The 24,496-nt window shown below is 44.0% G+C and overlaps 1 protein-coding gene across 1 annotated transcript in view; it reads right to left on the bottom strand.

Moving 5' to 3' along the window:
* Nucleotides 1–17,244: 17,244 nt before the first annotated feature.
* Nucleotides 17,245–24,496, bottom strand: part of EFEMP1 (EGF containing fibulin extracellular matrix protein 1) — a gene marked incomplete at both ends in the record, with an annotated part of 49,758 nt that continues 42,506 nt past the window's right edge. Inside the window, 4 exons of the mRNA XM_079532711.1 lie at nucleotides 17,245–17,403; nucleotides 19,270–19,465; nucleotides 19,588–19,711; nucleotides 24,122–24,241. Coding sequence (XP_079388837.1) covers nucleotides 17,245–17,403; nucleotides 19,270–19,465; nucleotides 19,588–19,711; nucleotides 24,122–24,241 — 599 coding nt within the window. The remainder of the gene's footprint in view (nucleotides 17,404–19,269; nucleotides 19,466–19,587; nucleotides 19,712–24,121; nucleotides 24,242–24,496) is intronic.

Raw genomic sequence — 24,496 nt, 5'->3', positions numbered from 1 at the left:
CGGGCACCTTGGCGACAGTCGGCATCCTATTGGCTGCTGGAGGGGCAGGGGGCGGGCCGCCGCGCAGTAAGCTCGAAGCGGATTGGCTCTCCACCCGGCGGTTTCGTTTCGATTCCGCTGTGTGAGCGGAGCGCCGCGCCTCCTGGCGGAGTCAGGGCGGGTACGGCGGCCGGGAAGGGCCATGCGAGGAGGCGGGAGTGTCCGTGGCTTCATCCAGATCCTGAGCACAGCGCTGCGGCTCTGTTTTAGTATCAGAGCACATCAGGTGGCAGAGCAAGAGCGTTCGCCGGGCTTTCCTGCGTTCACATTGGCTTTTCTGTCGACTTCTTTGAATGATTTTTGTCATTATTACTCATTAAAGCTGCTATTCTCATAACAAGTCAGCGTTCAAAGCTCTGTTGTGTTATAATAACATAAAGGACAGAAGCAACACAATCTTTTGTTCTCCTAACTTCAGTCATCAGTCACATAACGGAGTTGAAACTTGTATCTGTAAGAAAGAACAACGTGAGAATGCAACAGAGCTTTTAAACTAAGGAGCAGTCACGCAAACTTCATGCTTCAAGAAGAAAACAATAAATTTAATTTGACTTACAGTAGCATATATGCCCCCCAAGAACACAGATCACTTCTAGCTTCTCCATTCACATTTCCTCAACTAGTTTGGGATCAGGACAGGAGATATGGCTTTCTTCCAGGTCTGTGGTTACACACTGCAGATGCCAATAAACCAGAAGTAAGCCTGTATCTTGCACTCTACCTTCAAAACTGTAGCTCCTGAACCACACACCAACATCCTAGAAGTCAAAAAATACCTACAAGGTATTTTTTCAGTCCTGTTTCACATGATTCCTGTTTTCATATTGAAGAGCACTGCACATAGCACTACACTAACAAGATCACTTTATAAAATTAACATCTGCATTCTGTCATTCAGGTCTCACCTGGGAAAACCAGTCTTTTCTGACTATGTAACCCATTATTATCTTCCTAAAACAGCATAGCATGGCAAATGGCTGGTCCATACACCATGCTCTGAAGGCTAGCACACATGGACCCCTCCTCATCAAGAGGAAATAACAAGCTCTAGAGCCAAAGAACCACTGCTGCCAATGCCCTACCCACAGATGTTCAGCAGTCATAAATAAAAGCTAGTCTCAGCTCCACTGACAGCACATGTGGAGATAGATTTCTCTTTGCTATTGTATTGTAAATGTGACCATCCAGAGTCCTGACAACAACTCAAAATGCTAATTAAAATTGTACACATCAGCCTTGGAAGTAGACATGCACTCCTTTTGTCTAAGACTAAAATCCTCTCCCCCCAAAATAGATTCATTCACACACACTTATATATCTCACCCAGATTACCCGGTGTTTCTCTCTTAGTAACCTTGCCATTAGGTTGGCCAGCTGTCCTTAAATAAGCCCCCCCCAAGAGTGAGGTTAGAGTGAGAAAACACATTGAAATTCTTCCTTGAGCTGTTGTTCCCATCATGCCATCATACCACGCACATCTCCACAGAGCAGAACATTCAAAATCCACTCTTTGCCACTCTTTTTTTTTTTTTTTAATGGTATTTAAGAGTGAGCATTGCTTTGTTTCATTTGAAAAATTTGCCTCCGTAATGTGTAGAAATGTAACTACATTGCTCCTTTAGAAATTCTTTCTTTAATTATTTCAAAGTCTTTCATAATGCCTGCACTATTTACTCTGTCCTGTAATTATAAATGCACTGATAGTAATCTGACATTACATCCTAAAGAAGCCATTAGCAACTTCAGGATGTATGCATTTCCTCTGCTCAGAGATCACACAGTTGCTCCTGCAGCACAAACCTCAGCCCATCAGGAAACTCCCCACTCTGATGGTTTCTCCTCTTCTTCACCCATCGATTTGGCAGCACTGAGCATGCACTGTCTCAGACATTTCAGCACAAGTTTTGGATGCTCAGCACTATCAGGAGTCAGTGTGAGTGCTACAAGGAGTTACAGTTGAAGAGAATGTTTTTTCCCTGACTGTGTACAGGAATTGCCTGTGTAAGGATATTCATTATTAAAAAGGAAAAAGGCATCTTCAGTGTAAATGCCATTTTTCTTCATCTGCCAGCATGAATTTGCAGCTGGAATGTTGGCTATCACAGTGCTTCAGGCTGCTCCAAGGTCTCAGCAGCATCTGCAGAGTTGAGGAAGAGAAAAGCAGAATAAAGTGCTGCTACTCCTCCTTTATACCTCCATCAACAACAGTAGCACTGTAAAGATCAAGTAGGACCTAACAGCTTGGTTTTCTAGTATCGAGCACCAGCAGCTGCCACCAGATGCTTAGCATTAATTATAATCAATTCATTACTTAATTCATGTAATTGTACATCAAACCACCAGGCGGGTCTCCAGGGAGAAGCATTTTCTATAGTAAGAAAACACATGAGGCCTTTAATGCTCATGAAGATTTGTATGAGTAAGATTTCACCACCGCAGATGATAAAATGTAAGTCCTTCATGCTAGGTGCTCCAGTTTCTATTTTGCACACATGCTTTTACCAGATGCCTTCTTATTGTACTACTTTCCCCAGGCTTACATTTACACGCTACAGCATAAGATTAAACTGAGCTTCTTAAGTAATTATTGCATGAAATTATATAAACATTTTTTTTCCTTCTTGAAAGTCAGATCCTTTGCAGAAGCCTAGCTGTATGAAAGCAACTTGTGGGGAAAAAAAAGGAAAAACCAACAGAACAACAAAACCAAACCAGAAGTATTGCTTACCTTAAGAGAAAATCCACAGTTGCAGATCAAGTTCAGTTAAGAGTTGAGCCATGCACGTAGATAGGCACATATATAGTCTCTGTTTTCATAAGGTCTATCATATAACCAGTGTAACAGATATGTGTAGTTTTTCATACCTTTTCTGCAGCCTGTTTTCAGCCTGAACATCCTAGTGATGGATGTGACAAGGGGCTTTTTCAACAAAGGGCTTTGAAATAGGCTTCATGGAAAAGAAACAAGCTAACCTGAGCATCTGTGTCTGTTGTCGCCTTCTGGTGACAGAACGAGCTCAGCAGAGGCATATTATGAGAGTGATCTTTCAGTCTGAGGATGTCTAGTGAAAGCTGGTATTCTGAGATGCAGGGGCTGTGCAGCAGCATGCTGAATCTCTCAAAAACGTGTGAATGTGAGATCACAGCTGTGGTTCTGTGGGATGACGGGGTGCCAGGCTTGTGCTGACAGAAATGGTTACATGTACTTGTAGAAAACAGCCTCTCTGCTGTTTGGAAGTGGACTTGCTGTTTGCAGTTCTTTCCATAAATGAATAAACATCCATTCATGCACAAGCTGCTGAATTTCAGTGGGGTTGTAACAGGTTCTGCTAGCTGTGGGTTTTGGCCCCTTGGCAGCTGAGATTCCCTTAGTTCACTTAATCTGATGCTTTGAGAGACATAGCACCAGTGACGACTGCTTGGTTTTGAGGTGGTGGGTGAAATATAATTGCTGCATGTGTATTTACTTACTAAATATACTTGTAGGCAATCCTTGATTTAGCATCTGCAAAGATTTCTGTTGGCTATTGGTAATGTCTTGGGTGTGGTAAGCGTGCTTAGAGCTGTGGAAGGAGGTTGGGGTTGGGCTGAGCACAGCACCAAGTAGATGGGCTCCAGGCACTTTTACCACGTTTGTTGTTTTGTCACAGAAAAGGGCACTTGAGTTGGGAAAAGGAGGTATGTCACAGAGTAGGGAGGAATGAATGTGTGTAATAACTTGTGAAAATCTGGGCAAATCTCACTAACTGTGAAGATGGGAGACTAATTGTCTAGATCTGATCTGAGCTGGAGACCCAACCCCTGCAAGCACCAACTCAGTGTGGCCTGGCCCTATAGGTCTCAGATTGTGCCATCGTTCCTGTTTTGCAAGTCCCTTTCCCTTGCTCTTGCAAATTCTGGTGGAGAGAATGCCATGCAGAGATCAGAGGGGCTATGAAAACACCCTTTTGTGAGGAGAAGGTTTCTCTTTCCTGAAGATGTTACTTATCCACGATGAAGAAACTGAGAATACCCTGTGATAACTTGCAGAAAGCTCCCCGGATAGAGGAAGACAAATGAGTTTTGCGCACCTTCGTCTATTTAATTTTCTGCCATGTGATGGCACTGGTTAGCTGACCAGAGGAGCTGGTGGTGTACAGACCAGGCCCTCAGAGCATGGCTTCTGCCCACATGTCCCCACCGCAGCTTTCTTGGAAACTTGGGGGTGCACCGAACGTTTGTGGAATGAGGGAAACCAACAGTTTGCTTTTCATTATATGTTACTTCATAGGTCTCTAATCCCTGAGATGAATCCACAGCTTGCCTACTGAGTACTGTGAAGCAAAAAACTCATGGGTAACTTTTAAGTGGTGGGGAAGGACGAGTGGCACAGGAAAGAAAAGTTAAAAGATCTTTACTTAAAGAGAGAGGGGGAAAATCTACACAAATGGTAAAGCTTACAGTAGTTACAAGAGATGGAATTAGTCTCTTTTGCGTCTGTGCCCTGGGAGTGCTCAAGAGCTGCTAGCTTAAAGGAGGACCTAGAGGTGTAATTTTAAGCCCTGTCAGGCATTTAAGTGAATTCTAAGCACTCAGTGCATTCTTCAAATAAACAAACATCAATGCCAGGAATCAAAAGCAAACAGCTAGAATCTAGCAGAAGCACAGAATCCTCTCTCAGTATGGATGATTGTAGTTACCTGCTCTCAAAACTGTATTCGTGATGCTTCTAACAGCAGGGAAGACTTAGCTTGCCTCCAGATGGATGAGTGAAAGAGGTGGGTGGCAATTAGACAAGCTGAGGGAATGGAGGAGGGCAGCAATGAGGACTGATGGTGTGGTTCAGGTTGGCAGTGGAGTAGGGGTTGAACGTGAACTGCGATTGATCTGTGTGCCAGATGTTGCAATGAAAGCAACCGAAGGGATAAAGTCAGAACTTTTCTAATCTATGTAGTTGAAAAGCTAGTTATGAATATTTAGTTGTGGATGTGGCATTTCAAAATAGCAATTTAATAATTACTGAAGCTTTCATACCAGGCAGGAGTACTTGAACTTGATGGCTTTTATTTTTAAGGCATCTTAACCATTGAATCATTTTTATACTTGCTCTTTGTAAAATGCAAGGCAAGTCTTTTTTTAACTGGCAAGACTGAAACTTTGGACGCTGACAAACTTGGAGCTTACATCAATGCTATGAGCATGATGGACAGCACACTTGAAATAAAGCAGCAGCCTTACCCATTCCCTCTCTTTCCACTTTGGCATGATGGTTTGCATTTTTCTCTTTAATTTCAAAGAAAAACTATAAATAGGAGTTGGAAACTGCATGTATGTGGTGATTGATATGGGTTTTGTTTACTGTTCTCATCTACTTGCCTTAAAAAGAAGGTCTAAGCTTAAATTAAGAGCTAATGATCCAGCAGTTTGTCATCCTATGCCATGTCCTTGATCCATTTCCAGCATGTAAGCTTCATTCTCTCATTGTGACATGTCATTGAGTTTTGGCAGGACTGGTTCAAGCCATAACATAGAGCTTTCTTGTTTAACCATGAACAAATATGAAAGACTAATAGATTTGAATTAAACTTCTGTCTTCAAAAATGACTCCTGGGACCCCCTACATGTTTATGTTAGTTTTTATTGTATTTTGCTTGGGAGAAAAAATAAATCAACTTAGTTTTTTGGGCATGTGGTAAGAGCTAGTTTAATCTAGGTCTCCTGATCAGAATGTAGAACATACTGCTATAAGAGGAAGGATGAAGAAAGGCAGTAAAACATTTACAACTGATTTTTGTGTGTGTGTGTGTTTGAGGAGAAAAACTACTGCAAAAATCCAATTATAAATCCCATCAATACTTCCTATAGTTACACTTGCATGTTGCTGTGTTGTTGAAAGCAAGTTTCCTAAAGGAGTTAGGTATGTGGTATTTAGTTTATGTGGTTACTTATGCAAGCTGTAACTAGCTCAAAAGATGCCAGAATTGTTAGTAAAAACATTAATAGTGATAGATGTTAATAGCTGTAAGGGTTTCTTTTAAAACTAGGAATAGGCAAATGCATTTGGGGACCTGAAGTGTGTAGAAGAGTATATGAAGTTTTTAATGAGCAAGAGCAGGTGCAGCCATCAGTGAAAAAAGGACTTCAGATGTAGGGAAGAAAGAAAAAAAAGGAAAGATGCCTCCCCAAAGCCCACATTGCAGGTCTAGCTTGGTACAAACTGGTTGTGTGGGCAAGATCTGCGTGTAATTGCCTCCATCTTCCTAATTTCGATCTCTGGTATTTGTTATTTCTGGTTTGCAGCAAACAGATGATGTTCAACTTCCATAGCCCTGCTTGGAGCTTCCAGTGTTGTGCTGTGGTGCTTCAGTTCCTGTCTTCAGAGCTGCAGCTACAGGATTTTAAGGTGTGTTGTAAGCTACCTTGCAATCATGGCAGTCCCTGTGCACACAAACATCCATTTATGTCTGTCCATCTTTTTGGTGCATTCAGAGATGTCCGAGATTAACTTTAATGCAGAAATTGAGGTCTCCTTCAAATACATTTGCCTTTTTAGCCAGGCAGGTGTGTGGTTTTAGTTGTACTTACAATTTGACGTGGCCTGTCGCATCAGCAGCTGATTTCTCTGCCATGTGACAACCAGTAGGTATTTATCATTACATTTGATCTAATTTTTTTGGCAAAATTGACTATAACATATATAGCTCGCTGATGCTTGTGTACAGTTAAGTTTGGATGCTGCTCTTGCCTTTGACGGAGCAGAGTTGCAAATGAGATCTGGCACCTAAGCAGGCCTGTGTTAGACTGAAATTACTGATATACAGTCAAGTAAGTAAACGAATGAGGAATTTGGAGTCTTTCTAGTTTATTGAGCTTTTTTTCCATTTGGTATCTGCCTTTTTAACATGGAGCTGGCCAGAATGGTCTTGATATTTAAGCTTTTAATCCTAACAGCTCATTTATTTATTTCTAGGAGATGTTATTGGCACGTGTAATAAATTAATGGGATTTAATGAACCCAGAGTAGCCCTAAAAGGGAGGAAGCATGTTTGCAGTGTGATGGATGCATCTGAGCAATTGGGTATTATGTGCTTTGCTGTCAGATTGGTGTCCCTGTAAAGCTGAGCTGCATGGCACTATGGCTCTGTTCTGCACTCAGGTGAGGTGTTGTTTTGCTGAGTGGCCTCTTTTATACTTTGAAGTGCTGTGAAAGGATGTGAGCCTGTAAATAGAAACAGGTGCCCTTGTAAGGGAGAGGTGAAGAGGAAGAGTAGAAGCACATGCCACTGCACATCCCATGTATAAAAGCAGAAATAGCCTCAAAGCAGCTTAATCTTACATGGGAGGAACTGGTGTAACTCCAAAATGAAGCAGCAACCAGCTTTGGCAGCTGCAGCATCCACAAGATGAGCTGTTCTGCATGGTGCTCTGTGTGCTCCTGTCACTGCTGACCTGGGTGACATGTGCCCAGCACCATCTGCCAGTGGCACTTTTGCAATGATCCTGTGCTGTGCTTGGTGTCAAGCTGGCCTTAGAGAAACCAGCCTGTGCATCCTGACAGTGGACTGAGTATTTTGGCCTCTTGGGATCTGTGATGCTGGTGTTCTGGGTGGCTTTTGATGCTGAGACAACCTGTAGCACTTGCAAAATTCTCAGCATCACTGCATTAAGTAGTACTGCAGCATCAGACCTCACTGTATTTAGGCTTCAGGCTTGCATCCAGAGGTATTAAAAAGCTTGTGTTAGGCAGGAATGCTACCCTCGATATAAATTTCCATATAAAAATCTCTACTTGTCTTCTCTCCATGCATTCCCCTGTTTGCCTCACCCTTACATTTTTTTATTGCTGTTTCTGCTTGGCAGTTGCAATCCTCACTGTGTTAGCCTTCAAGGCAGCTGCTCTGGGGCAACACAGGGTGAGCTTTTTAAAATTAAAAAAAAAAAAAATGTTTTTAGGCTTCCTGAAGGCTCTCTGGGGCTTTTTGCCTGCTTGTTTATGCTCGGTAGAGGAAATGTGTGAGCAGTGGGATGTGGCTGTGATGGGGGAGTGACAAAGGATGTGGTGGGGGCACAGTGCCCTGTCCCCCCTTGGTCCCCTGGCCTCTCCTTGGTCCCCCTGTGGTGGCATTTACACCTCTCAAACCTCCTGGGCACTGTGCTGATGAAGGAAGGGCTGTGTGGTTGTTGGCTCCAGCCTCGGCGCTCCAGGGCATGGTTTCAACCATGTCTATGGAGACCAATTTTCAACATCAAAACAAACCCATGTAAGTGGAATTTATATTACCTTTAAAAAGTGCGAGTCAACAGAGCGGAGGGCTCTGCTTCGAGGAAGCCTCTTGGGTTTGTTCAGCGAATTACTACAAATATTTTACATCCTTTCTGGGACTCCAGGCAACCTCAGGAAACAGCTGTCAAAATGCCCCAAGCTGCACGGCTGATCCAGGGTGACTATTGAGCCTGTGGCACAAGAAAGACATCCACCTCCACCTCCAATCCCTTCACTCCATCACCAAATATCCCGCACTGCCTGAAAGCATCATTTTCTTAGATATCTGGAATGTGTATTTTTACTCTGAAGCACTGGGTTTTGGGCTAAGGTGATGGTGGTTGAGAGAAAACAGGGTAGAATCTCTTAATCCTGAGTGCCCCAATGTATGCAAATTTTGGTGACCTAAAGGCAAAGAAATGCTTTGTTCCACAGAACAGCCCCAAGATGGAGATCATCCCTGCAGGTGTGTGACAACAGTGGAGAGATGTGAGTTTAGGTGAGAGCAGGCTGCAGTGCAGGATGTATTGGTTTGCCACCTGCAACCCAGTGGGTAGGCAAGCCACGGATGTATGGTGGGGTGCTCCATTCCCCCTGAAATGTCTCCAGTTGTTTGAAGATGGAAATGTACTCCATTTTATGGTAGGAGGAGAACAGGCCAAATAACGTGTTAGTTAGCTTGGTACCTTGGAGGGTGTGGATTTGAGTGAGATGTTGATGCCTGCAGAATCCTCACCTTGCGTGTCTGCACTGTATGAATGTATCGTATGTAGATAGTATGTACATCTTATCTTTCAGGAGGGCTTTAATGTTATCTTTGCCATGATGTGAATGTGGTTCTTCTGTTTCTAATGTTTCTGTTTGCATGCAAAGCACAAATGGAAGCTCTGCAGTGTTACTGCAGCCTCATTTTCATTTCAGCTAGCTCCAGAAACAAGGGGGAAAATCCTAAACCAAGCAAGAAAACATGCCTGAAAAATATTTGAGATGGAATTTGGCAAGTTTCAAGCTGCTATGATGTAAATTTTAAGAGCCAGCAAGGCCTGTACTGTGCAGAAGGGAAGAAAGGGCTGTTGGAGAGGGGCAGCTTCCTAATACAAATGAGAAGCCGAACCACAACAGGTCTGCTTTCAGATGGAGCAGGCTATCAAAGTGTTCTGCTCCTGCAAACCATTCCCAGCACTAGTGGGGAAAATGATGCGGGTTTGCAATAAGACATTAGCATCCATCAACTTGATCTGCTCTGCATTTGCAGAAAATAGTAGAAACTGTAGCCTTTGTGTAATAGATTAGAAACAACTGCTACTACATGGACTACTGGTCCGTGAAATCTTAACGCTGTGTTGGAAAAGTTCACCATATAATTTGGGTCTTTCCCTCCCCAGCATACCAGTGCAGAGGCAGAAATTTTCTGACCCTGATGAAATCTCATGTTACCATTTCAGTCTTCAGGGTTTGATTTGCAGTGCAAGCTTGCTGGCCTCACAGCGAGCACTAGGCACGGTGCTTCATGTTTTCCACTGCCCATCCACCTCTGCCAGCTTTTAGAGCTCCTGTGAAACAGAAGACTTTGGAAATCTTTCCTGCAGGGAAAGGCAGTAATGCAGTATGGAGGAGATGGGTGCTAGGAGTGAATGTGCTTTTTTTTGTTTCCCAAAGACTGTGGAATAGTGCTAACTTGAAATGTCTGAAAAATAAGCAGATCATAGAATATCCTGAATTGGAAGACCCATTAGGATCATTGAGTACAACTCCTGTCTCCACACAGGACCACCCAAAAATCAGACCATGTCCAGATGCTTCTTGAACTCTGGCAGCTCGGTGGCACGGCCACTGCCCTGGGGACCCTGTTCCACCTCCTGGAGAAAAACCTTTTCCTGATATCCAACCTGACCCTTTTTGTGCTTTGGCACCCAAAAGTGCACACAGTTGTGAGGTGAGGTGAGATGAGGTGAGGTGAGCTGAGGCTGCACCAGTGCAGTGCAGAGTGTAACAATCCCTTTCCTTGATCAGCTAGCAGTGCTGGCCTTGATGCGCCCCAGGATGTGGTTGACCTTTGTGGCTGCCTGGCCACACTGCTGGCTCATGTTCAGCTTACTGTCAGCCAAGACCCCCAGATCCCTTTCAGCAGGGCTGCTCTCCAGCATCTCACCCCCAGTCTGTATTTATAGCCAGGTGCAGAATCTGCCACTAGCCCTTGTTCACTTCGTGTGGCCGGTGATCGACCAGCTCTCTAATTATTCTAGATCTCTCTGCAGATACCGATATCCTAGCCTTTCAACGGAACACATTTCTTTTATCCCCCATTAGTACCATTACAGAAGGTAGGCCTTTTAAAAACGTTTCTAATTTCAATCATGTGGAATTGAAATCTTGGTATGCTGTGTTTCTGCATTTAGATTTGGAGCAGATTTAAATTTCACCACTTCCACGTTGTCTGGAGCCAAGTTCATTGCAGGGAAAGAAAGAAGCGATTGCAAACATCGGCCTAGAACTTCAAATCACCTTGAGGGTTAGTTCATGTCTGATGAGTGTCTAGAGGTGGCTTTCTTAGAAATGCCATTATTTGCAACAGTCTGGCTCCTACTGCCTTTCATCTGGGTAGCAATACAGGATTCTGCTCACAGTTTTCGTCTCACAAAACGCCTATTTCTGCTCTCCTGAGTCAGAGGAGCATCTTTTACATCACTGCTTTAAAACTGTGACTTTTAGGGAGGAGGTGACAATCCCTGCAAAATACAGTCTGAGTTGGCTTAATGCTTTTGTGACTTTGGCTGAGATGGGTGTGACTGCTGCTCCCCAAACCCGATTCTGATGCAGGTGATGGATGTGGTCTCTCCAGTCATTTCTAGTGCTGGAGCTGTTTTTGGAAGCTGGCATTTTCTGCTGAACTGTTGTCCCCTACAAGGACAGGCTGAGAGAGCTGGGGCTCTTCAGCATGGAGAAGAGAAGGCTCCAAGGAGACCTCATAGCAGCCTTCCAGTACCTGGAGAGCCTACAGGAAAGCTGGGGAGTGACTTTTCATAAGGGCAGGAAGCAACAGGACATGGTGAAATGGCTGTAAACTGTCAGAGGGTAGATTTAGACCAGATATAAGAAAGAAATTCTTTCCTGTGATGGTGGTGAAACACTGAACAGGCTGCCTGGTAAGGTTGTGAATGTCCCCTTCCTGGAAGCATTCAAGGCTGGATGGGGCTTTGGAACTAGATGATCTCTAGATGATCTTAAAGGTCCCTTCCAACCCAAACCATTCTATGATTCTATATCAGTGCCTCCTGCCCTCCCCAGGAGAGTGTGATCAGCTTGAGTCCCCCACTGCTCTCTTGTTGCAGTTGGAGTGGCTTCTCCTCCATGCATGCCACATGACTTCGTTTTTCTGCTCTGGTGTTATCTTGTTTTGGTTGTTCCCCTCATAATGCGAGTCATGTCTTGGCCACATCTGCCTTCTGGGGGCTTCTTGCCTTTTCTGAGCCTAGAAGAGGCTGGCTTTGCCCATCCACGTGTTGGTGAGTTGCTCTTTTGGCCTATTATTTTTTCCTAATTCTTATGCAACCTCAGCTTCTTGGATGATGACTTGATTATAGTAATGCATTTTACCCTTCTGCTTTGGTATACTGGCTTCTCCTCTGCAGCCCTTGCTCTGGGCTCCCAAAATCTGTTTGTTTTCCTAGTTTCCATGCCACCTGTGAGGAGGATTTCGCTCTCTGACTCCTGACTTGGATGTTTGTTATGTATGTTCTGCATAGGAAACATTCCTATGTGTTGCACGTGGATACTGCAGGAACATTCGAAGTGCAAAAAAAAAAAGTGACCTCCAAGGGGAGGAGGTTGCAGATTCAGATGTTTGCCAAGTCACACCGGCAGGATTCAGACCTTGAGGTGTCCGTGCACAGACTTCCATGGCTGTGTCTTAAGATTTAAAGAGGATACCTATATTACTGTTGTCAACCCAACAGTTGGGTTGGGTTTGCTGGGTTGGGGTGGCCGGCAGCCTGTTAAATTTGGAAATGTTGTCTACTTGTTTCTGTGCACTTACTTAGGTGTATGACTGGGGATAGCGACAGAGTTTTTTTTCTGCACCGGATTTGCAGAGGTTTCAGGTTGTACCTCTAGAGGCTGGGGCAGGGGGTGTACAATGAGTGCTTCATTAAAACAGCAATAAATTGCACCAGTGTGTGCGTTTACAGGGCAGGAACAGCTGAGGTTCTTTGTGTTGCTCTGGTGCTGGGGCTGCTGGGCTCAGTGAGCTTCTCCAAGGATGGCACTGCTGGTGGGGTCTTGCTTGAGAGCTGCACCTTTCACTTCAAAGCTCTGAGCTGAAGCCAGTGGGAACGCTTCGTTTTTGAATATCTGTGGTGATACAGTAATAGGTTAAAATGAAAATATTGATCATCTGTGCGTGTTGCTGAGAGGAAGCAGAAGTACAGAGCATGGTGTCCTTTCTGGGACTGTGGGGGCTCAGGATTGGGAAGCGAGCGATTTCCAGCTCAAATGAGTGGGAACGGTTTGTAACCATGTCTACAAACAAAACCTGCAGCTCATCTACGTCCAGTCTGTAAGATGCATTGCTACACATCCTATCCACACAGTCCCAGTCCCATTATTTACATGTTCTGAGACACCAGGGACACCTCTGCTGCCTCTCGGTGTTAGCGGTGCAGCAGTGGTTGCTGTAAATGCTTGCAGCTTTTCCTACTCAGCAGATATAGACCACGAGTGGGATGATTTAGGAGGAATTAACTTCGAGAGAACTTATTTCCCTCTTTAAAAAAAGAAGTTAAATGCGTGTAGCCTAAATCAACATAATATAGAACTGTGTTTTTTTCCCATGCAGAAAAATAACAAGAGCTTTTGCACTCTGTCCTTCAAATTTGCTTTGGCAACTATAAGCCATCTCCATTTTATTAAACAGCTCTCTTTCCTCCTAATATATACAGAAATGTTTGCAGTATAAACAACTTAACTAGACAGCTGCCTCTCCCCAGATGCAGGACGCAGTTAACTTTTTGCCCCGTTTCTGTTCACCAGGGCTGGTAACTTTTCCTGCTGGCCAGATGAAATAAAATTGGATTTTGTACCAGATGCGGCGGAGCTCAGTTTTGTGTTCTGCAGGTGTTTCCCCAGCTGGGGAGTGTGGAAGCGTGCCATTTTGCTGAGATGATGGTGAGGTTTAGAAATGTGAGGGCGTTAAAAATAATTCTCCGTGTTAACAGTGGGCTTTGTCCCTGGTGGGCTCCATATGCCGAACAGCTGACTGGGGCAGCAGCTGGTTTTTTTTTTTTTTTTAATAGGAGAGTTATAAAGATAGAAACATGGATGATCATTCAAAACATAAGCAACTCTTTGCAGTCATGGAAACGGGATACAACAATAAACTTGCATTTGTAAGCCTTCCAAACAAAATAATCCCACTGCTCTGCGTTCAGGTGGTCTCAGGGAAGTGGATGAACTTGGTTTTCTGTTTCCTTAAGTTTCTGTTTACTCAATCCTATTTCTTTAAACCTTTTTCTCTCTATTTCTGAAGCGATGTTAAACTTTGCATGTGATGCTGATTTAGGTGGTTCTCTGAGTGACAGATTTATATGAGAAGCCTCCCTGAAGCGCGTTGCTGATAACCATGGTGGTACACCATTGAGAAAGCTGAGCAAATGCTCTCCTTTCAGCTCATTCCTTGGAACTTCGATGCCCTTTCAACCCAAGCAGTTACTTATACCCCTGTAGCAACTTTGCTGCAGCTCCACATCCTGAGCATGGGATGAATCTGTGAGTTTCCCCACTAACACCACGCAGGTTTTCTGACAGTGTATGAAAGCTCACCAAACCTCAGGCACCAAACCATCTTCTCCTCTTGCTTACAGGCCTTCTGGACCAGTGAAGGCTCAATTGCATACTTCACACCTATCTGAAACAACCCTAGTTGCCCTCTTCCAGCCCCTGGATTGATCCTGCTAGCCTGCCCCATTTTTGTTTCGGAGGGGCTGCTGCTGTTTCAGCTCCCTGCTGCCATGGGAGGGCTGTGATTCACGTTGTGCACAGGAGTGGTGAGCTGAGTCAGCCTATATTGAAGCGATGTGCTCCTGAGCTGCATGGTAACCTCAGGCTTGGCATGGTTGGGCTGAAAGCAGTCTTCTATCAACCTGCATATTGCAAACAGATGGGGGCCAGGGTGCTTGGCTGGACAGTTTGTGCAGAGATAAAAGTGGGTTATATCCAGTGCATGAGCACGATGAGCCATGGAGGAGCGGGTAGGTCGAGTATGGCTTGGGTGCTTGTATGAGCTGCAACTGCCTTTGCTGCTTATGTCATTTGATGCACAAAATATGAAGCTAAGAAAATGTGGTTCCTGCAGCATGTACAGGCTTTGTGGGTTTATCAGGAAATCCAGGTAAACCCCCTGGATTTTGGGATCTTCTGGCTAAGTGTACAGGTCGTATTTATATATGCACATATATAAACCAGTCCGTTTTGTGCTGTTGCGTTGTCAGATAAGCAGAAATTCAAAGGGCAAATGAATTGCTCAAGCACCCGGCACAGCAGTGGCGTGTAAATGGATTTGCAGCTGGATGAACGGAGCGTGTTTGGGGCTGGCTGGTGGAGCTGCAGGCAGGAGTCTGGTACGGCAGCTGCAGTCCTGGCCAGGGCTATGGCTGGGACAGGACGGGTCGGTTGTGGGGCTGCCACAAATGTTTCTCTGCTTTCCCGATGATTGCAAGTAAGTGCTGGTGATAAAGCTGGTGTCAATACGCATCCTGTTTGCATTGGCAGAGGTTGAAGGCAGAGCAGGTCTTTGGGGCAGAGCTTGGCAGCGTGGGGTATGCCAGAGATGGTTTGTGGCTCTTGAATGCACAGCAGGGGCCAGGCAGGCGCTCTGCAGCCTCCTGAATGTGAGGAAAGTGACCTTTTTAAACCTAGGAACAAGAAACCCAATTGCTTATTAGAATGGGCAGTGCTGAATTACACGACTTAGGCAGTTAAAGGAGACCTGACCATTTACTACTGGCGTGGGATGAACTCTCAGACCAAGCGAGTTCATTGCAGTGATAATGAATGGGGAGGAATCCCTCTGGTGGGAGGAAGGAGCTTCCTATGAGCCAGACTTTGCACATCAAGTGTTTTCACTGTGGAAAAGAGATTAAATCCCTCTGTGAAGTGACTGGGTTTATATTGGTGAGCCTGGTTTGCAGAGGTTTATGAACACTACTTGTGTGCTCATCCCACAGCCCTGGGCCCCAGGCAATGGCAGCTTGGTCCGTGCCAGCACTGTTTATTTTTCTGGCCTGTGCCACAAACGTGTGCTCTGACCCCATTGGCAGATGAAGTATTTACTTAAAGCCACAAATGAATGCCTGAAGGAACGATCATTGGGTAACGGGGTCCTGCTCTGCAATTTGTCTGAGTGTGGGGGCTGTGCTGCCCCAAAGCAGAGCAGTTGTGGCCAATCCCAAGCTGTGTCCTGGAGGCAGTTTTGCTGTGTGTCCCAGGATCTCTGCACGCCATATCCTCCAGCCATGCTCGCTGCTTCTCTCTGGGCATTTTTCCTGAAAAGCCATCACCGAGAGTAACAGAACCACTCAAAAAATCTGAATACGTGGGTCTGCACCACAGGGGGATTTTGTATCCAACAAATACAGTGTTCACAAAGTTTCAATGGAAGGTGTTGAGTAGAAAGGAAGCTCCTTCCTTTAGGCCAGCAACTAACGTGTTGGTGTGGCTTTTTTAAATGTCAGTAGGACTCAGTAGGTAATGACTGTCCTTCCACAGAGGAATGGTGTTAGTTTGCCAGGTCACTAAGTGACCTGACATCTTCTGTGCCATTCGTTCCCTACAGAACCAACAGCAGTGAGCGTTCAGCGCTCTAGTGTGGGCTAGGACTTTCTCAAAACAGACTGAACACACTATGGTAAGAGAACTTTATTAAAAATTTTGTACATCAAAGGATTAACTACTACATTTTAAACAGGAAATAAGATTTTACATATTACAAAAGATGCTATTAGTTCTTGAATTAGAAATAAATTTTATGCACACTGTACATGACACATCTGAGTTGTAAGCGCAAGAACAGGACAGTGCTTGAAAATATATGATATAACTTAACAAGCAAATATGCTCGGTTTGTAGTACACAACATAATATTTCTGGAAAAATAGCACATTAGCTTCTGTCTGAAAATGCTGTATCCCTCTAGCCAGTAACTACCAACAGTGTTCTCGGGAGAAAGCGAGTGCCCAGTGCGGCGATTTTCCACTTGGAGTTTTTCATTGGAGGAGAAATGCTCTTACGACGGCCTGTTTCTCTCGGAGAGAGCAGGGTGTTATTCCGTGGTATGGTGAACACAATCTGCACGTAAAAACCCGATGCAAAACACTTCTCACAATGCAACTTTACCCCCCAACCCAGATCAGAAAAAAAAACAACAAGTGATAGCACATAAATGTCTACAGGAATAGATTCTTATTAACTGTTATCTTTTGTTATAAAGTTAGTTACAAAGAAATATATTTAGCTTATCAGAGAACCATTACTTTGTGTGTCATCCATAATACAATTCTTTGCCTTTGAGACTGTCAGTGTAGCTGCATTAGAATTTTAAACAAGAACAATTCAAGATCACCTCTGAACTGTGTGACCTATTGGGCTATGAAGGGTGTGTGAAGTTTTACAGGATAGCATGAACAATACAGTTCTCATACAAAAGTACTATGCATCTAGGCCAAGTAAGGTATTAAAAAGATTTAAATCTTTATACAGAAAGTGACAATGCCCATGTTATACTATGGAACACATCTACTAATTCTGAATTACAGGTGTAATGTGTGGGTTAAGGATATCAACTTACTAAACAAATATATATAAAAAAAAAAAAAAAAAAGAGTAAAATCTATAAATAAAATAGTAAGTGCTTTCTTTAAGATAATATTCTTTGGCTGCTTTAAGTGCCAGTGGAGGGTTATTGAAAACCACTAGAATGCATAAGGTCCCACTATTATTGTTAATCTTAACACTGAGCTTGTACGGTAATTCAAACTGTTGACTGTTAGCATCTCCAGATCCACAATGTGTTCTCTTGGCCCCGACAGCGATTTCACCAGCACCAGCATTGCACTTACGGCGCTTGTTTGCTGAAAGAAGGGAAAAAAGAAAGTTCAATTCAGTCTTAAGCGATTCTCTAGCTGTGCCCAGGGACTGCTTGCCTTACTGCACCATAAAAATGCTCCGTCTCAGCACGGAGATGCACAATGCAAGTATTATTCAAGCACTTCTAAATGGCCGTGACTAATCTCACACCTGGCCTCGCTGGAGGGAAGGCTTTACCTGACTGGGGCATGGAGGAATAAACCACGCTACAAAATCTGTTCCTGGTTATGCTGAGTCCCCTGCAGGACCTGGAAAGTGGTAATCTGTCCCAGGATGGTTGTCGTTTTATCTCCATCTATCAGCTTTTAAGATATATGAAGAACAAGTAGAGAAACCTAATGTGTTTAACAGTGATGCAGCTTATTCAGTGGAGGGAAACTGCACTATGCTTCATAAAACTACAGCAGAAGCTGTGTACCCCAAAAACACTGGGAGTTTTTGCAGCTAGCGTGCCTCAATGCCTCCTGCTCCTCCCCAAAGTTCTTTCCAGGCTGGGGTCTTGCTGCTAGGGAATGAGACTTTGATGGCCCAGCTGAAAGGTGGCATGCCATCAGTACGGTGAAAGGCTTCCTAATTTACAGATGATAAAGGGGGGAAACTCATCTCCCCCTTCACCTATTGTATTTTGCTCCCCATGTGAACCAAGTAGGTTAGACAAATGAATCCATGTGCTGCGTCAGAGAGCGACTGCAAGCTTCACTGAAACAACAGGAATGATTTCTAAGAGAGAGCTCTATTTACCACAGCACTCTGTCAGGAATAAACACAAGCTTCCTTATTTAAACCCCGTGATTTCTTGTTGGGTGGCAACAGAAGATTGGAATTCAGTTTCAAAGTCAATCTGCAGGCTAGACTGGAGTCTCTCCTTACCTAGAATGAACTCGAACTTAAGAGCTGTCCATTTTTTTTTCTTAAAACAACTGTTAATACTTTGGGGGTAGGTATGGGTTTTTGATGTGTAATAAATCCAGGGAAGAGCACTGAGTTATAGGTATACCAGATTAAGTTAGGCACAAGTGAGGAGATGCTTGTTCTATCTTGATGTAAACAGGCAACACAGTGTTCTTCTGCTGTATTATTAGTACACTCTAATCCTCATATTTTAAGAAAAATAAATGAAAACGTTCTAATTAATAACGTTCTGGCTTGTTTTCAGTGCTGATGTTTTTTTTTACTGAGTAAAGCCACATAATGGAAAAAGGATTTTCCAGGAATTTATAAATATATGAAATATCCAAAAAAATTAGATTCCTTTCAAAAAATCTTGAAGCAGAAGTTAGTTTCATTCATCCGTAATCTACTTGACTGCATTATACCAACAGGAAATACTGCTGTCCTAAGTCATTTAAACTTCTGTGGTTTTCTGAAATAGTTGCAGCACTGTGAGAAAAAAGTATCTCCCAATACAGACTTTGCTGCACGTCTGAATTTCTCTCTCTTGGAATCAGTGCCCCATCCTGAGCTATTTCCTGACTTAATTTCTTCTGTGGAGAAAAAGAATACTCATTCAATGCCTTCTGCGTTTTTTTGTGGTTCTCTTCTAAATATGCACAGGTGGGATGTCAGTACGGACTGCAAAATCATAGAGGCATTTTGAATTTTGGGTGCTTATCGCTTGCTAAATATCCATGGTGGTTACTTGTGCTGCAGTCACTTGAACTGTTTGATTCTCAGTTTGTAGAGCTGTTGGGCAGAGCAGGGAAAGGCTTGAAATTTGTAAAGCAAGCACACTTAATAAGGAGCTATTAAAAAGCTGATGAGCTGTGTGTGCTGTGATACTGCTCTTACAGGAACACTGCAACTCCTTGGCAGCACTAGAGGTTTCCATAGCCCGCTCTACCAATACTCACTCTCAGGTAAAATTCTCCATTTTCGTTTCCTGACTTGATCCGGAATGTGTTAATAGTATTAGGATAAATAGTGGTTGCCTGAATCTGGAAGATGTCAGAAGGCACTGTTCTGTCTGAACGGATGCTCATGTATTTGTACACAACGGAGTAGGGCAGCTCTCTGCAGATGGTGTTTGATACGGGGCAGACACAGCGGCTGAAAAACAAAAGCGGGTGACTTTGATAACAGCAAACAAGCAGTACTTGTGTTCTGCCAAATTCGGTCATGCTGCCCGGCGTGGATAACCCTAAAAATGTGTCTGTCTGTCTTTCTCTTACTTCTCAGACGTGAGGACATAGGGCTCCTGACAAGGATTTATCGGGTAACAACGAAATCCTCCATGGTAATTCCAGCAAATTTCATCCTCTCTGCATTCATTAGTCGTCTCACACTCATTTATGTCTAGGAGGAAGGAGAAGGAACGGTCAAAGCAGAAGAAATGAGTTTGATACAAAAACAAACACACAAAGCAACAACCACCAAACAAGCCACCTGCTCTTCTGCTGGAACTCAAGATTTCTGTTTCCTTTACCTGCTTTTCTGGTGCCTGGCTATAAAGCATTTCCCTATGCAGACATGGAACATATTTGTTAAATGCATGTTAATCCTAAACATTTTTTGTTGACTAAAGAAACACAGGAGTCACACTATAATGCAACTGTAGAAATACTGAATTCCAAGTTAGCAAAGAATCATTTTCTAGCATAAGACATCTTACAGGGAGAAGATAGAGGCTTTGTGATTTCATGCTTTTTGCGGGACCTCATTTCTAATTGCCTGGTTTTCACGGTCTAGCAAAAATGCCCATTAAATGGTTACATTTCAACAGAAATAGCTCTGAAAGAAATTATGAAGCCTTGTTTATTTTTGTGTGAAGCAGTGCTTCCTTCCCCCCTCCCCCCCCGGGAAAATAACCTTGAATGGTTATGGAGACAATCAGGCTTGTGTTCTATTAATGTTCTGTCAACTTGTCAGTGCCAGAACCCAACCACTGTCACTCAAATGCTCTCCTGAAATTAACCCAGCCTCCAAAAGGGGTTATTCAAATATAATCTCTTTGATGACACAGATGCTTTTTTAAATTAAAGATGGTCCAAGTGCCCCAAGATGCTCTGTATCAGCTGCTCTTCTTAGTAATGAAAAGAAATTCCAGTCTGAGAGAGAGATGGATGCCTGCTATGGTGCAGAGGCATGGACAGACAGACAGCCCTGTTCTGGGGTCCAGCTAGGGGAGTAAGATAAGCTGGCTTCCCATCTGACAGGGGGTGAACTTGTGCAGGTGACAGTGACTGGACATTTGTCTCTGCTCAGGGACTCTTCTCTCCCCTTGCTCCTGAAGTCCCACTAGCTAATAGATTTCAGGCTGTGGTGTGGGAGAAAGAAGAAGGTATGGATAGTGGCTGAGAACCAGAAAGAGGCGATCACATTAAGAAGGCCCAACTGAGGACCAGTGCTGCTAAAAAAGGCAAAAGGTCTTAGCAATTGGAGATTTTGTGCTGAGAGGCATCTGCTGCCCAGATAACTTCTCTGGAGGCCTTCTGGGGGCTTGCATTCGGGACATCAGGAAGGGGATACTGACTGTGATAAAGCTGGAGGACCACTGTCCTCTCCAGACTTCAAGCTAGGTCACACAAAGCTGTGACTGGGAAATTAAAATACATCAAAAAAGACCTTATGTCCCTTGGGAAGACGTTGAAGGGATCAGGAGTACAGGCAGCGTTCTCCTCAGTCCTCCCAGCTGGAAACTGGGATCCAGGCAGGAGAACAGACCAGTTGAATGATGACTGTGTGAGTGGTGTCACACCAAAGGCTATGGATTCTACGATCTAGGATGCACCTTTGCCAAACCTGGAACGTTGATGTGGGATAGTACAGAACTGACCAAGAGGGAAAGGATATACTAGGGAGCAAGATGGCTGGGTTCATCAGCGGGGCTTTAAGCTAGAGCTGCTTGGGGAGGAGGTGTACTGCTGAGTGACAGAGAACCAGGGAATGCTGTCACTTTAGGAAGCTGAGGGGGAAAAACTCCCATTTGCCCTGGAGGTTTGTGGGAAGGCTCCTTTAGGAAGGCAGTGAGTCTGAAAACCCAGCTGAAGTGCCTCTAAACCAGTGCAGGCAGTGTGGGAAATAAGCAGGAGCATGTGCACTTGGAAAACTATGATCTTATTGTTATCACAGAAACATGGCGGGATGGTTTGCATAGCTGGAATACTGCCATGGAGGGCTATGAGCTTTCTAGAAGAGACAGGCAAGTTAAGAGGGGTCAGAAGAGACAGGCCAAGGAGAGTGTGCCTCCTCTGATAAATGAGAAAGGAGAAGTAGCTACAAGAGACATGGAGAAGATTGAGGTACTCACTGAGTCCTTTGTTTCACTCTTTATTGACAGCCAGGATTCTCATATTTCTCCCATCCCTGAAACTCTTGGTTGGAACTGGGGGAACAAACCTCTGCTGTAAGGGCAGAGTAAGTCTGAGAGTGCCTCATGAGACTGAATGTATACAAGTCCATGGGGCTGGACAACATGCATCCCAGAGTCCAAAGGGAGCTGGCTGATGTGGTTGCAGAACTGCTCTCCATCATATTTTAAAAGTCATGGCTGTCAAGTAATGTCCCCAGGAACTTGAAAAAGGGAAACATCACTCCTATTTACAAGAAAGGGAGGAAGGAGGCTGGTAAGCCTCACCTCTGTACCTAGGAAGATCATGGAGCAGATCCTCCTGGAAGACATGTTAAGGCACATGAAGGAAAAGAAGGCGTTCTGAGGCAGCCAGCACGGCTTCATCAAGAGAAGATCGTGCCTGACCTATCTGCTGGTCTTCTATCTTGGAATGATGGCATCGGCGGACAAAGGAAGGGCAACTGATGTCATCTACCAGAACCCCAGAAAGGCCTTTGACATGGTCTCCCACCACATCCTTATCTCTAAATTTGAGATACAGATTTGAAGGGTGGACTATTTAATGGACAAGGAATTAGTTGGAAGACTGCAACCAGAGCGTTGGGACGAATGGTTCTATGTCCAGGTAGGGGCCGGTGATGAGCAGTGTCCTCGAGGGGTCTGTCTTGAGACCAGTACTCTTTAACATCTTTATCAGATTATCTATTTGACATAGATGATGGGAGCAAGTGCACCCTGAGCAAGTGACACCAAGCTGAGCGGTGCAGCTGATACAGCTGAAGGAAGAGATGCCGTCCAGAGAGACCTTGATAAACTCAAAAGGTGGGCCTGTGTGAACCTAATGAGGTTCAACAAAGCAATGTACAAGGTTTTGTGCTTGGGTTGGAGTAATCCCAGATATATATGCGGACTGGGAGAACTTGAGAGTAGCCTTGCTGAGAAGGACTTAAGGGCCCGGGTAAATGAAAAACGTAGCATGGGCCATCAGAGTGCTCTTGCAGCTCAGAAGATGAGTGATATCCTGGGCTGCATCAGAAGAGGGGTGGCCAGGAGGGTGAGGCAGGTGATTGCTCCTCTCTACTCTGCCCTTGTAAGGCCCATCTGCAGTACTGTGTCCAAGTGTGGGACTCTCAGCACAGGAAAGACATTGAGCTTTAGGAGAGGACCCAGAGGAGGGCCATGAGGATGATCTGAAGGCTGGAGAACCTCTCCTAAGAAGACAGGCTGAAGGAGGAGGGCTTGTTCAGCTTGGAGAAGAAAGACTCCAGGGAGACCTCACTGCAGCCTTCCAATAGTTAAAGGGAGATTATAAACAGGAAGGAAAGAAACTTTTTACATGGGTAAATGGTGACAAGACAAGGGGAAATGGTTTTTAGCTAAAGGAGGGAAGATTTGGATTAGATGTCAGGGGGAAGTTTTTCACTGAGAGGATGGTGAGGTGGTGGCACAGGCTGCCCAGAGAGGTTGTGGATGCTCCATCCCTGGAGGTGTTCAAGGTCCGGTTGGATGGGGCCCTTGGCAGCCTGGTCTAGTGCTTGATCCAGTGATTGGCAGCCCTGCCTGCAGCAGGGGGGTTCCAGCTTGATGATCCTTGAGGTCCCTTTCAACGCCAGCCATTCTATGTTTCTATGAAATTAGTTTGAACTCTAGAACAAAACAATAAGAACAGGAAAAAAAAAACAACCCACGGCCTTACAGCATTTTCATAAAATTGAGTTCTTTCCCTCATCCCCTTCTGACAATTAGCACACCTATTTCTAAAAATAAAGTTTCTTAAGTGAGGTTCAGGATTACAAAGATAAAATTGTTCTTCAGTATTTTGGAAGAAATTGCAGATAACAAATGTAATATAGTGAGAAAAACAAGCTTCAGAACTATAATCCTAGTAATGTGGTGGCACCCAACCAGAACTGAACGACTGACCAGAACATTTGTTTTCTAAACACAAAACCAGCTGCTCAAAGTTCTTGCTTTTTTTTCTTTTTTTTTTTTCTGTCTGTTATCAGAACATATCTTTCATTTCTGTTCTGGCTGCACTTAGGAACCTCTATAAAAAGAAACATGGTTTAAAGCAATGCCTAGTGTCTGTAATAAATGGCCTGATTTTTTTTTCAGATATCTATCTCCGGAACTGAGATTCACAACCTAGACATCCAAGATGAGTTTTACCTCAGAGCTGCAAAAAATTCAATTTTTTTTCCTAAGCATTTGAGGAATTTAGAGTTTGAGCTGAAGGATTCACATAAAAAGAATATGAAATATACAACTGGTCATCAAATGCATCAACAAGTCACTTGTAAGCATGATTATAATGTCATAAAACATAAATAGTTAGACAGCAAGCATTCTTACTCTCGTGTGAAGTGATGTTACTAACAATGCAGAATTGTGAGTGTTAAGATAGAGGCACTTACCTTGACATGTTCTGCCTCCTACTACCTGGTAACCTTCAGGGCAGACGCAGGAGAATTTTCCTGGTTCATTCACACACTGATATTGACATATATAACTTGAAGTTCTGCATTCATCAGTATCTGCAGAGAGCAGAACTTTGGGTTATTTTTTTGACATCTACCTTTCTACAGGATTGACTACAACAGCTAGTTGCTGTTTCTAAGGGAAGAAACAGTGAAGCTGTTTTAAAGAATAAGCTCTCAAGGACTCTGAAATGACTTTACACCTTAAAGTTGGAAACGGAAGGTCTAGTTTTACTCGTGCTGTTGCACACTCTCAAAACTGAGAAATACATTTATTTGAGGAAGCTAAACTAAGACTTCAGAAGTAGTTTG

Source organism: Tetrao urogallus, assembly GCF_951394365.1.
Source record: "Tetrao urogallus genome assembly, chromosome: 2".
NCBI lineage: Eukaryota > Metazoa > Chordata > Aves > Galliformes > Phasianidae > Tetrao > Tetrao urogallus.
This window is presented reverse-complemented; position numbering and strand designations above follow the sequence as displayed.